The 12,669-nt window shown below is 44.2% G+C and overlaps 1 protein-coding gene across 6 annotated transcripts in view; it reads left to right on the top strand.

The window, feature by feature from the left end:
• RSPH1 (radial spoke head component 1) overlaps positions 1 to 12,669 on the top strand; it is a 43,007-nt gene that overhangs the window by 16,398 nt on the left and 13,940 nt on the right. The window contains exon 10 of one of the 6 annotated variants that reach the window (XM_071811536.1): positions 9,332 to 10,599. The exons of 2 other annotated variants lie outside the window; for them this stretch is intronic. In XM_071811536.1, the coding sequence (XP_071667637.1) occupies positions 9,332 to 9,354 (23 nt within the window). In that variant the 3' untranslated portion in view covers positions 9,355 to 10,599. Of the gene's footprint in view, positions 1 to 277; positions 496 to 9,189; positions 9,312 to 9,331; positions 10,600 to 12,669 lie in introns of those variants that run through there. 3 more of the 6 variants (XM_071811522.1, XM_071811538.1, XM_071811527.1) reach the window with 3 other exon arrangements.

Genomic DNA, 12,669 nt, shown 5'->3' with positions numbered 1-12,669 from the left:
TTTTGTGATAGTTGTCTAAATAGGAGACATTCTTTGGCTGTTTCAGAGTTACGCATGGGCCAGCTGGCAGTCTATGTATGTGTGTACTGAGTCTGTCTGGCAGCTGACAAACAGTGTGTTAACAGTTAAATTCAAGTATTGGCAATGAAAGGTAATGGGAAAGATGACTGAAGTAGACAGAATAGTCCTAGAATTATATTTTGGGTTACTAGGATTATTTTCCACTATTTTATAATAAGATATGTCTCTATGTCCTGTTTTTCCTTCACCTCCACAGCAACTACTAGTTTAGAGGACCTAGGAGGATGAATCAAAGGAAGCAGACTAATTGGATACATCTAAAGATAAAGAGCCAAGAAAAGGAAATTTCAGAGTGCATCATTTATTAGAGTAAACCTGCAATATTTTTATTCATAGAAGGTTGAGTTAAGATACTTTGAATAAGCACTTCCGTCACTGTTCTGTCTGGAATAAATATCTATGAAACTTTTACGATCTCAGAGTGTGCAGTCTCAAGGTAACTCTCTTTATTCCATGTAGCAGGTAGTCAGTTGTTGAAATCAGTACGGAATTATCCTGGATTCATGAAGTTGTCTCCTCAAAAGTTTGTAAAAGCAAACTCTTGCTATTGGTAGTTCTTCTCTTCTTTGAATCCTCTGGGCACAGAGACCTGGGGATCTAGCTTGTAAAGGCAAAGGCAGCATTAGGTTTCCCAGCTTCATCAATATCTTCTGTCACCAGACCACCAATTACAGACCCACATTTTCCTTGTTTATTCTTTTTATTCGTGTAGCTTCAGAAACTCTTCATGTTGCCCTAAATCTCCCCTTGTCAGTTTGAATTCAAACTGAATTTTGCTTTCCTAACACTGGTACAGTGTTTTAAAATTCTCCCTTTGTAGTCTGCTTTTGCTTCCATTTTCATAGAATCTTTTAGGTTAGAAAGGACCTTTGAGATCATAGAATCCAACTGTTAACCTAGCACTGCCAAGTTCACTGCTAAACCATATCCCTAAGTGTCACATTTACGTGTCTTTTAAACACCTCCAGGGATGGTGACTCCACCACTTCCATGAGCAGCCTGTTCCAAAGCCTGACAACCCTTTCCATGAAGAAGTTTTTCCTAATACCCAGTCTAAACCTCCCCTGGTACAACTTGAGGCCATTTCCTCTCATCCTATCACTACCTACTTGGGAGAAGAGGCCAACGGGAGAGTGATAAGGTCTCCCCTCAGCCTCCTTTTCACCAGGCTAAAGAGCCCCAGTTCCCTCAGCTGCTTCTGATCAGACTTGTGCTCCAGACCCCTCACCAGCTTCATTGCCCTTCTCTGAACTCTCTCCAGCACCTCGGTGTCTTTTCTGTAGTGACGCGCCCAAAACCGAACACAATATTTGAGATGTGACCTCACCAATGCCGAGTACAAGCAGATGATTACTTCCCTAGTGCTGCTTGCCATACTATTTCTGATACAAAATTCAGAATATTCTGTATATTACTACTTATTCAGTGTATTCTGCATATTACCACTTTTTTTGTGTGTGTTTCAGCTTAGTCCCATGTTTGTTTTTGTTTTTGTTTGTTTGTTTTTAACTTGTAGCCTTTCTCAAACTGTTCAAAGGAGACTGTCTACTGATCAGGGTGAGGAAGTGGGTCTGTAACAAATTCCTGACACTATGCCACACTTTATATCATTGCTGATCCACCAGCTCTTAAGCAGCATGTTATCCATAGTACAGAAGAACTCCAAGCAACATTCAAGCTGCTTCTTCAGGGCAGGCAAACGAACTCTTCCTTTCATTTTCCCTTTTTATTTTTACCAATGAACCTTTCATTCATTGGAGAGCTCCAGTTGTGTGGACTGTCCCGCCATGTTTCAGGTTTTCCAAGAATGTCACTCAGTTCTGCATCTACACACAGAGCAGTTTCTAGGTCCTCATTTTTCTTTCCTAGGCTGGATCCATTTGTATACATATAGGTAAGGCAGGGCCCCTTTTGACTAGTTTTATCTTGCCCAAGAGGTACCTTGCTCCCATCACTCTGCCCCATTCGCTTACCATCACAGTATCGCAGTATCACAGTATGTTTGGGATTGGAAGGGACCTCGAAAGATCATCTAGTCCAATCTCCCTGCTGGAGCAGGAACGCCTAGGTGAGGTTGCACAGCAACATGTCCAGGCGGGCTTTGAATGTCTCCAGGGAAGGAGACTCCACAACCCCCCTGGGCAGCCTGTTCCAGTGCTCTGTCATCCTCACTGAGAAAAAGTTTTTTCTCAAATTTAAGTGGAACCTCTTGTGTTCCAGCTTGATCCCATTACTCCTTGTCCTATCATTGTTTGCCACTGAGAAGAGTCTGGCTCCATCCTCATGGCACTCACCCTTTATATATTTATAAACATTAATAAGGTCACCCCTCAGTCTCCTCTTCTCCAAACTAAAGAGCCCCAGCTCCCTCAGCCTTTCTTCATAAGGGAGGTGCTCCACTCCCTTAATCATCTTTGTTGCCCTACGCTGGACTCTCTCCAGCAGTTCCCTGTCCTTCTTGAACTGAGGGGCCCAGAACTGGACACAATACTCCAGATGGGGTCTCACCAGGGCAGTGTAGAGGGGAAGGAGGACCTCTCTCGATCTACTGACCACCCCCCTTGTAATACACCCAAGGATGCCATTGGCCTTCCTGGCCACAAGGGCACAGTGCTGGCTCATGGTCATCCTGTTGTCCACCAGGACCCCCAGGTCCCTTTCCCCTACACTGCTCTCTAATATGTAATTTCCCAACCTATACTGGAACTTGGGATTGTTCCTGCCCAGATGCAGGACTCTACACTTTCCCTTGTTAAATTCCATCAGGTTATTCCCCGCCCAACTCTCCAGCCTGTCCAGGTCCCGCTGGATGGCAGCACAGCCTTCTGGCGTGTCAGCCACTCCTCCCAGCTTCGTGTCATCAGCAAACTTGCTGATAGTACACTCTAGTCCCTCATCCAAGTCATTGATTAATATATTGAATAATATTGGCCCCAGTACTGACCTCTGAGGCACTCCACTAGATACTGGCCTCCAACTGGACTCCGCAACATTGACCACCACTCTCTGGCTTCTCTCTTTAAGCCAGTTTGCAACCCACCTCACTACTCTATTGTCTAGACTACACCTCCTCAATTTAGCTGTGAGAAAGCTGTGAGAATGCTGCGAGAGACTGTGTCAAAGGCTTTACTGAAGTCAAGGTAGACCACATCCACCGACCTGCCATCATCCATCCACCTTGTTACATTCTCATAAAAGGCTATGAGGTTGGTCAAGCATGACTTACCCTTGGTAAAGCCATGCTGGTTGCTCCTAATGACCCTCTTATCCCTGATATGCCTTGAGATGACACCAAGGATAAGCTGTTCCATTACTTTCCCAGGGACAGAGGTGAGGCTGACCGGTCTGTAATTACCTGGGTCCTCCTTCTTGCCCTTTTTGAAGACTGGAGTGACATTTGCTTTCCTCCAGTCCTCGGACACTTCTCCCGTTTCCCAAGACTTGGCAAAAATGATGGAGAGTGGTCTAGCAATGGCTTCAGCCAGCTCCCTCAGTACCCATGGATACATCCCATCTGGACCCATGGATTTATGAATGTCCAGACTATTTAATTGCTCCCTAACCCGGTCCTCATCGACTAAAGCAAACTCCTCCATTGACCTGGCTTCATCCGGGATCTCAGGGGTACGGGGCTCCCCAGGACAGCCTCCAGCAGAATAGACAGAGATGAAGAAGGCATTCAGTAATTCTGCCTTCTCTGTATCTTCTGCCACCAGGGCACCCACCCCATTCATCAGTGGGCCTATGTTGCCTCTGGTATTAGTTTTATCTGCTATGTATTTGAAAAAGTTCTTTTTGCTGTCCTTGACCCCTCTCACCAGCTTGGCTATCCTAGCTGCCTTCCTATATCCTCTAACAGCAGCCTTATATTCCTCCCAAGTGGCCAGCCCCTGCTTTCATGACCTGTAAACTCTCCTCTTCTGCTTGAGCATACCCAACAGATCCCTATTCAACCACACAGGCCTCCTGGCTCCCTTCCTCAACTTCCTACGTGTGGGGATGCTCTGATCCTGAGCATGGAAGAAGCAATCTCTGAATGCGATCCAGCTCTCTTGGGCCCTTTTTCCTTCAAGCAGTCTTGCCCATGGGGTTTCCCCTAGCAATTGCTTGAAAAGGCCGAAGTTAGCCCTGCCAAAGTCCAGGGTTGCAATTCTACTTGCTATTCTGTTCCTGCCACACAAGATGCTGAACTCCACCATCTCATGATCACTGCAACCCAGGCAACCCTCAACCTTTACTGCTTCGACCAGACCCTCCTTATTAGTGAGGATGAGATCCAGCAGTGCACCTCTCCTGGTCGGCTCCTCCACCATCTGCATGAGGAAGTTATCATCAATGCACTGTAGGAACCTCCTGGACTGTGGCTGGCTGGCTGAATGCTCCTTCCAGCAAACATCTGGGAAACTAAAATCACCCACAACAACCAGGGTCTGTGACTGTGAGGCCACTCTCAGCTGTGCATAGAAGGCCTCATCAACTTCCTCAGCCTGATCTGGTGGCCTGTAATAGGCACCTACAACAGTATCACCCCTGCCAGCCTGTCCCTTGATCCTGACCCATACACTCTCAACTCATTCCTCATCTGCTCCTGGGCAGAATTTAGTACATTGCAGTTGCTCTCTCACATGGAACTGTCCCACCATGTTTCTGTAATTACCACCAGATCATAATCTCCTGACCGAACATAGGATTCTAACTCCTCCTGCTTATTCCCCATGCTGCACACATTGGTGTACAGGCATTTCAGGGAGCAAGCAGAGCACACCAGTTTCTCCCTAGGGACACAGGAGGCCACCCGGTCCTCATCCGTTTTAGAATGCTGCCCCACTGGGATAAGCCCAGCTACAGCCCCATCCCCCTTCGAACCTAGTTTAAAGCTCTCCAAATGAGCCCAGGCAATTCCTGCCCCAACATCCTTTTGCCCCTGCGAGATAAACCTTTCCTGCGTAACACTGTCTGGACTGGAGTCTTATAAAACCAGCCATTATCAAAAAATCCAAAGCCCTGCCTGTAGCACCAGTCTTGGAGCCAACCATTTAGAGACTGAATTTTCCCATTCCACCCCACATGATCACTTGAGATGGAAGGAGCGAAGAGAAGATCACTTGAGCCCCTGAGTCTTTCACCATCCTTCCCATCTCTGAACTCCATTCCTTTACTTAGTGTACATAGTTATTCACTGTTCTTCAAGGGATCAAGTTTAAGTCTCTCATCACCAGATTTACAAACTTGTTGACGAAGACACTCTTACTCCACTTTATTAGATCGCCTTGTTCCTCCAAGAGGGACCCATGGTGATGAAAACTAAAGCACTACCTACGGCAACAGCCATGCAACTAGTTGTTACCTCTCAGGATAGTGCCCCTTCCTACCTGACCTCTTCCCATGGAGGATCAATGGGACATTCTCTGGGTTTCCATCTCCTTTGCCACCCAGAATCTTACAGGTACTCTTGTTTTGCTCCAGGTGTCCCTCAGCAGCATCAGTGATGGTCACACTGATGCGCAGTAATTGTCAGGGGACTGGATGAGCCTTGGCCATCTCTCTACAACACCCAGTGTCTGGGCATCTACCAAACAACAAACATCCCATGACAGCACATCTGGTCAGCAGTTAAGTTTCTTTATTCCCTACAGAAGGGCATCTCCAGCTGCTACCATTTGCTGCTGTTGTTCAAGATGGACACAGCTGGCTCTGAAACCTCCCTTAGCAGCATCTGTTTTCCTCCTATGGCTATGTTTTCCTCCTATGGCTACCAATTCTGTATTCAGGTCTGAGCAGGGAGGAGGAACATTTCCCCTGCTGTCAGAAGTCACGAACTTCAGCAACCTGCCTCAGGGGAGTCCCTGTACATTGCTCCATCCAGCACAGCCCCTAGACATTCCTCCACCTCAGGCTCTCAACTCTGTGGAGACCCTCCTGATATCCCATTTACACTCCTTAATAGTGGGCAGCCTGCACATCTTCCTCTGCAGGCCCTTGGTTACACAGCACCTGGACCACCACACATTTGCTACAGGGGAGAACCCCATCACCCACAGCCCCAGTGAGACACCTGCCCAAGCCCTGTCTAGGCTGTCACCACTGACATGCCAAGGGTACTTTCTTCACTGATGCTGGAGATCAGCTCATCTACGCTGGTGTTGCACAGCCCCACACTGTTTGCATGAGAGTTTCTGCTTTTCCCCAGCATACACAAACTACTGAAAGCTCTGCTTGTTGTATTCTCATCTCCCAGGTGAATAAGCATCCCTAAACAGCAGACAAAAAACAGTCCAGCACCCTCTTATCAGTAGGCAGCTAGCTACTGAATAAGCAGCTCCTTTTAAATTGAGAACCTGTCAATCAGGAAGCAGCCAACAGGAGACAGCAGCTGTAGAAGTCCCCTGGAAGCCACCAGAATCAAATGACATTATATAAATAGTAAGTTAAAAGTAGAGAGGAAGGCAGAGCAAACACTAAATGCCATGGACAGAGCTTTTCTTCTCTTATGCAGGTGAATAAAGCTGCTCTGAAATATTTTTTTTTCCTGATAGTATGTAAACAATACCTTAATTATTAACATATGTATCTGTTTGACTTTCATTGACTCATACAGTGAAAAAATTGGTATGAATGCTGATGGGCCTAGAGCCAGAGGTAGAGAGTTGCCAGCCAGTAAGCAGTATGCTTTTGAAGTAAAATAACTGGTTTTGGCCCAGCTGGGATAAAAGATGTTGTACTGATCTTGCTGAAACAAGACCTGCATTTTTTTTATTCTTCACATCAGAACAGGGAATCTATACTAAAATTTTTATTTAGGGGAAAAAGTGAAAACATTTTAGCAAGTTCCTTTTCTCAACAACTCACAATTTCAGCAAAGGTGTGCCCAGAATTTTAGTGGTAAAAATGAATTAACAGAAAGTAGAGATAAGGAAACAACTCATATGACATAATTTATTACTTCTCCCTGCAATTTGTCTCCTACCAGATATGTCACAGTGAGAAAATTCCCATGCGACCTTTGCCCTCCTATCTTACATGTAATTTTGTTTGCAATTTCTTGTCACACTGATTTTGAGTTCAGTGAGTATTTTTAAAGATGGTTATCTTTTCCTCTTTTTGCTTTCTTTGGCAAAGAGAAGTGCTGCATTGCCATTATTACTGTCGCTAGATGAAAGCAAACTTGGCTTCTAATGTTGATGTTTTTGTCTTTTTATAAAATCTAAAAATCATTTGTTTGCTAGTTTTAGTGCATTCTACTGTAAATTTGAGAAATATCTACACAGCATATTTCCCAACTCATTTCCATTTTAAAGTAATTTTCAGTTCAAGCTGAGTTAATTCTTGGATGATTTATGAAATTACCTTCTCCTCTGCAGCAGCCAGCACTGTACCATTTATTAGTACATGAGTGACCTCCAGTGGGTATACTTGCAAAAAGTCCATCCTGTCTGGAATACAACCAAGAGCAGCTAAGAACATGTGGAAGACTCTAATGTGCTAAAAAGTGCTCCCAAGAAGATGGCTTGCTCCTTTTGGAAACCACTGGTGTTTTTGTCAGAGGAGACATTTCATTTAACTGTATTTTTCAGAAATACCTTAAGGAAAATTTGGAAACTAGTTAATAGTGGTTCCTTCATCCCCATCTTGGAGAGTGAGGAACCCTTGACAAAACTTGTTGCACGAAGGTATGCTAAGCCTCACTCATCCTTCTGCCTCTTCACTTCTTGGTAATGAAGAAAGACCATTTTAGATAGTATTAGAGCAGCCATTTTTCAGACATTTTCCTAAATAAAGTAGAAAAAACCAATGTGCCTAATACAAGGATATAATGTTGAACTTGAGACTTTGAAGCTTTCCCTTCACCTCTTCATCCTAAGGTTATCACTCTGGTGTCCAAAGTATACTCCAAAGTTGGTACAAGTACTGTGTAAAAATATTGGACCATTTTAACATATATATCTGGTACTGATGCAGGTACCCAGCTTTTTGTCTTTAAATCACAGAATCATAGAATCACAGAATGGTTTGGGTTGGAAGGGACCATTAAAGATCCTCTAGTCTGCCTCCCTTGCCATGAGCAGGGCCATCTTTCAGTAGATCAGGTTGCTCACAGCCTCATTCAATCTGACCTTGGTATATTAAAGACATACAAGACATTATGAGTTCAAAATAAAGAGTCGGATAATTCTCTCCTACATATAAAGCTGTATATGAAAAATGGTGCTGAGAGTATCTGTGCTCCACATGTCTTAGAAAAACATCAGGAGACCCTGTCATGTTTAACTTGCAGAGCTTCTTTCCCAGAGATAGGACTTTTTTCGCAACTGACAAGGAAACTGGTCATAAGAGTTCATTGCAGCTAAAGGAGACATCTGTGGTTCTTCTCACACCAAGAAGGTCTTGGAGTGCACTTGTTTCCACCTGAAAATGCAAATTATTTAAACACATCTGGAGAGAGGTTCATTTTACAAACACAGATGCTAAGGGAACCAAGACCAGTTTGAGCTGTTGCATAAAGCAAGCATTACCCTCTTTCATCCACTTTATGCTAAGGAAATTTACGCCATTTTTCCAAAGCATGTGTGTGTTAGTAGCATCTCTATTTGCTTTCTTCTCCAAACTAGCAGTATCTGAATGCCAAAATGCTACAGATTTAGGCCCTGTTTTTCCAAACACTTGATTACACAAATAGTTCCATTAAGGAGGCACTTTCAGGTGAATAGAGTTAACTTCTTTTAACGATATTGTTTTGTTTTTATTCCTTGCACCCATACAGGTAGGAGACGTTGCCTTCTGGGGTTTTGCACAGTTTTTCTCCAAGTTTTTCTTTTAACTAGGTGATGGAATCGAGAGGTCTGAAGTGCTGTCCAGACCATTTGTGATCTCCACAAAAAAATGGATTGTAAAATTAAATTATTCACTAACTCCTCCGTATTCCCCATAGTACAATCTTTTATTTGTTTGAAGCTTTCATGCTGTTCTCAGGTTTAAAGGGTCATGAACATTTTAATTTTTAATCACCCACTAAAGAAAGCATTAAAAGATAAAGACCAGACCCATACTTCCTTCTGAACTCACAATAAACAGCTGCATACACTCTTAAAAAAATTCCTTTTGTTTCAGAGCATTTCCATAACAAAACTCTCAGAAGACAGCCAAAAGTCTACTCAACTGCTTTACTCCCCACCTGATGACTTAAAATTGTGCAAACTGAACAGAAATAACTGCTGTTCTGTGTCAGCAGAATCGCACATTTGTCTTGCAGGAGTATCAACACTGGCACAATGAAAAAGATTTGGAAAAATCAGGAACAACACATGCGCAGCACTTTTTTTATCTTGTTTTTCAGAAGAACTGGGCGGAAGTGTCTCTCCAAGCAGTTCTGCCTAGAAGTAGTCCCAGACATTATAAACTTCTATGTTACTGTGCTTTCAACATGTAAAGAGCATTCTTGTTTGAAACCAAAAAAGTGCCGCTCCTCCTCCCCATCTCTGAATCACACCAGATCTTACTAAGCTGTTGTAAATCTGAGGCTGTGTTTTCCCACAAGGTGTCGCCATATATTAACGTCACTGTATATCTTTATCAAAAGAATATATATTTTCAATTTTTGAGATATAAACAAAACATTCTGATTCTTTAGGTAGTACTAAAAGCATCTATTAAAGTACATAACTTTGTAATGAAATAGATCCAATTAAAGAAAATTGCAATGGAGAAAAGCAACATCTATTTTTTGAAGATGCAATAAAAAATCAAGAAACTGGAAAATAATTTCCCGTTTCTTTTGCTTATTACTGAAGTGTCTTAGCAATCTACCTGTTGAGCATATTTAGTTTGCAAATAGTGTTGTTTGTGCTCTGTGGGCCTCTTGATAAAATACCAAGATTGGGCGTACTGGCTGAATCCTTCCCCCATGTTCCGCTCACCCGTAAGGAAGGTGCTGCCAGCCACAGGGGCACTTCCCCCAGCCATGTCCATCTCCCCTCTCAACACCTGCCTCTAGGGCAGCCTGCACGTACTCATTTTAGATAGGAACTTGATGCACAATTACAGGATTAGACTGCTTTAAACTGGCTTTTAGTAACATTACTTCTGGAGACCAAAAGGAGTGAAAAGCAAAGAGGAGTATTCCATTGCTGTGTTGCACATGGTGGCAGCAATGTAGGAAAGCTGTTCCAAGGAAGGTGACAATGCTGTTCTTACAAGTTACTTTTCACAACAGACCCACCCTGACAGTACTTCTGATGCCATTGGGTGAAGGCAGAGATGTCATTTTGTGTTTTATTTGGTGTTTTAAAAGGACGCCCAGATTCTCAACCTAAACTGGTATGTGCAGCACAATCTAGGATTAATAGATAAGAGTATTACAGAAAAAACCTCTTACTCCTAAAAAAATAGGGGAAAGTTTCTCATGAAAGCACTTGAAATTTTATGCCAATCATGCTTTAAAAAGGGACAGTCTTTTAAATGGCTTTGAAGACTCCTGTTCCTGAAGGAAGTTTCCTTTTTCTCTTTCTTGTCAGTTAGTGCCAACTCCGTCTCACTTGCCTCGCCTTATCTGCTCCTGGCTCTCTCCCCACGTGAGCAGTGTGCCATCATCACTGCTCTCACTGTGTGTCATTAGAGCAGCAGGAGTCATTTGGAGCACCACCATCACTCCCACCCATCCTTATCCTCATCAGGGCTTTTGTTTCAACCCAACCAGCCTCCACGCCGGGGCCACCAAGCTCAAGACCTCCTCTTATTCAATATAGTTGTATAGACATGTGCCCCACCGGAGAAGAAATATAGTCCCTGCAACTTGCCTATGTTTCTTCTCATGTAGAGAGGAGAGATCAGTCCCAAGGCTGGAGCAACTCACAAGGCCAAAAGCAGATAGGTTGAAACGTGGGACACAGACTGCAGCTTTTCAGATGTGAGGGATAATGGTAGCCTGGACTTTAACAAGTGCCGCTGCTATCACGTGTTGAAACAGAGCCAGATCCCTATCCAGAGGCTGTATCCCTAGCAAAAGCTTGACCCAGAAACACACACCAACAACTACACAACCCTGGTACTGCACATCTCCAAGCCCTGATTAGAGCTGGGACCATCTCTCACATGGGGGTTTTAGTCTGGGGTGACAGCTTCTCAGATGACACCTGTCGTATGGCTTGAAATCACTTGATGAAATCAGAGCAAATCACACCAAAAGAACAACAGCTTTCATAGAGAGGAAAGATCCACAGGAGCACTGTGAGGTGGAAGTTGACTCCTTTGTGGGCACTGAGGTCAAACCTCCTGGGAGTGACTGGAGATGTGCTATGCCTAGGGCCAAGTCCTTGCCACATGCCACCCCCATTGTCCCGCTGTCCCCATTTCCCTATCCTTTCCCACTTGGACAGGTTCCTTGGTGAGGAAGCAGCCCAGAGGGTCTGCTTTTCACCAACCGAGGGCTGGGCTTGCCCCCGTGGCAAGGTTGAGCCCAGCCCAAGGGTGCAAGCAATGTGGTGGGAGACCCTTGCTGATTGCTGTTAGCATGGCTGAGCACAAGGCAGAGATGTTGCTTCCTCCCTCATCATCTTGCTCTTCCCCTACATGCTGATTTTCTTTCATCGTATTTCCTTTTCTCAGCTAGACCTCTGACTCACAGCCCTTCCTGAAGACCACAGAGGAGCCTTGCCACTGCCTTCAGGGGTCAGGTCAAAACCATCCCTCACCACACCCACCCCTCTCAGCTAACAGCAAGTACGTGACAGGACAAGATGCAGAGAAGTAGCCAAATCATGGTCTTCTCAGTGCTGTGGTGGCATCCTGTTCCCTTGGAGCAACAAGGGGCTGTGATGGCACTTGAAGTTTTTACCTTTTTCCAGGGTTTTGTCTGTAGCCACCCAGCTCAGATGCTCAAGCTGCAACTAGCGATGCAGTCCTGTGCCCTTCCTTGTGTTGCTTGCTAACTGAAGTGCTCCTCTCTTGGCCCTGGGGCTTTTGATTTTCACTTTAAAATCACAGCGCTGTCAGAAAAGCAAGAGCTCAAGCAACTTCACCAGAGCTAGAAAGTCAAAATGAATAATTTCAGGTGCAAGCCTGAGATATGAAATCTTCACACTCACAGATGAGGGTTCTTGTCAGATACCTCTCAGCCCAAAAACCTGAATGTTGGATGGATTTTATGACATGCTCTGATGGCTTGTGACATGCATGCAGACATATTTCAAGAAGGAGCAGGGAGATGAAGAGTGAAAATGAAACCACTTCTACTCACGCTAAAAGAGAAGAAGAAACCTCTATTTCTTCCTTTCTTTGAAAGAAATGCTTGTGCTTCCCCAGAGTTAGTTATATGAGAGGATAACTAGAAAGGAAAATTAGAAAGGAAAACACACTGTGGGAAGGCATGTACCTGTTTGTGCACAACATTTTAGGGCTGTGTTCCCTTAATTAAACAAATCAACAAGAGAAGAGCTACAGAGATCTTTTGGGTGACCAATCTAGTAGGTGTGTCACTGTTTATACGATTTGGCATGGAACAGCACAAAGCCAAGCTGCTGTTCTGCGAGTGCCGTCTCAGGAAGTGTTCAGCAGTTAGAGTTGCTCACGTCACGGTTTTGTCACCAGTACAGT

The sequence above is a fragment of the Patagioenas fasciata genome, chromosome 1, assembly GCF_037038585.1.
Source record: "Patagioenas fasciata isolate bPatFas1 chromosome 1, bPatFas1.hap1, whole genome shotgun sequence".
NCBI lineage: Eukaryota > Metazoa > Chordata > Aves > Columbiformes > Columbidae > Patagioenas > Patagioenas fasciata.
Note: the sequence above shows the minus strand (reverse complement) of the source record. Positions and strands in the feature narration are given on the sequence as shown.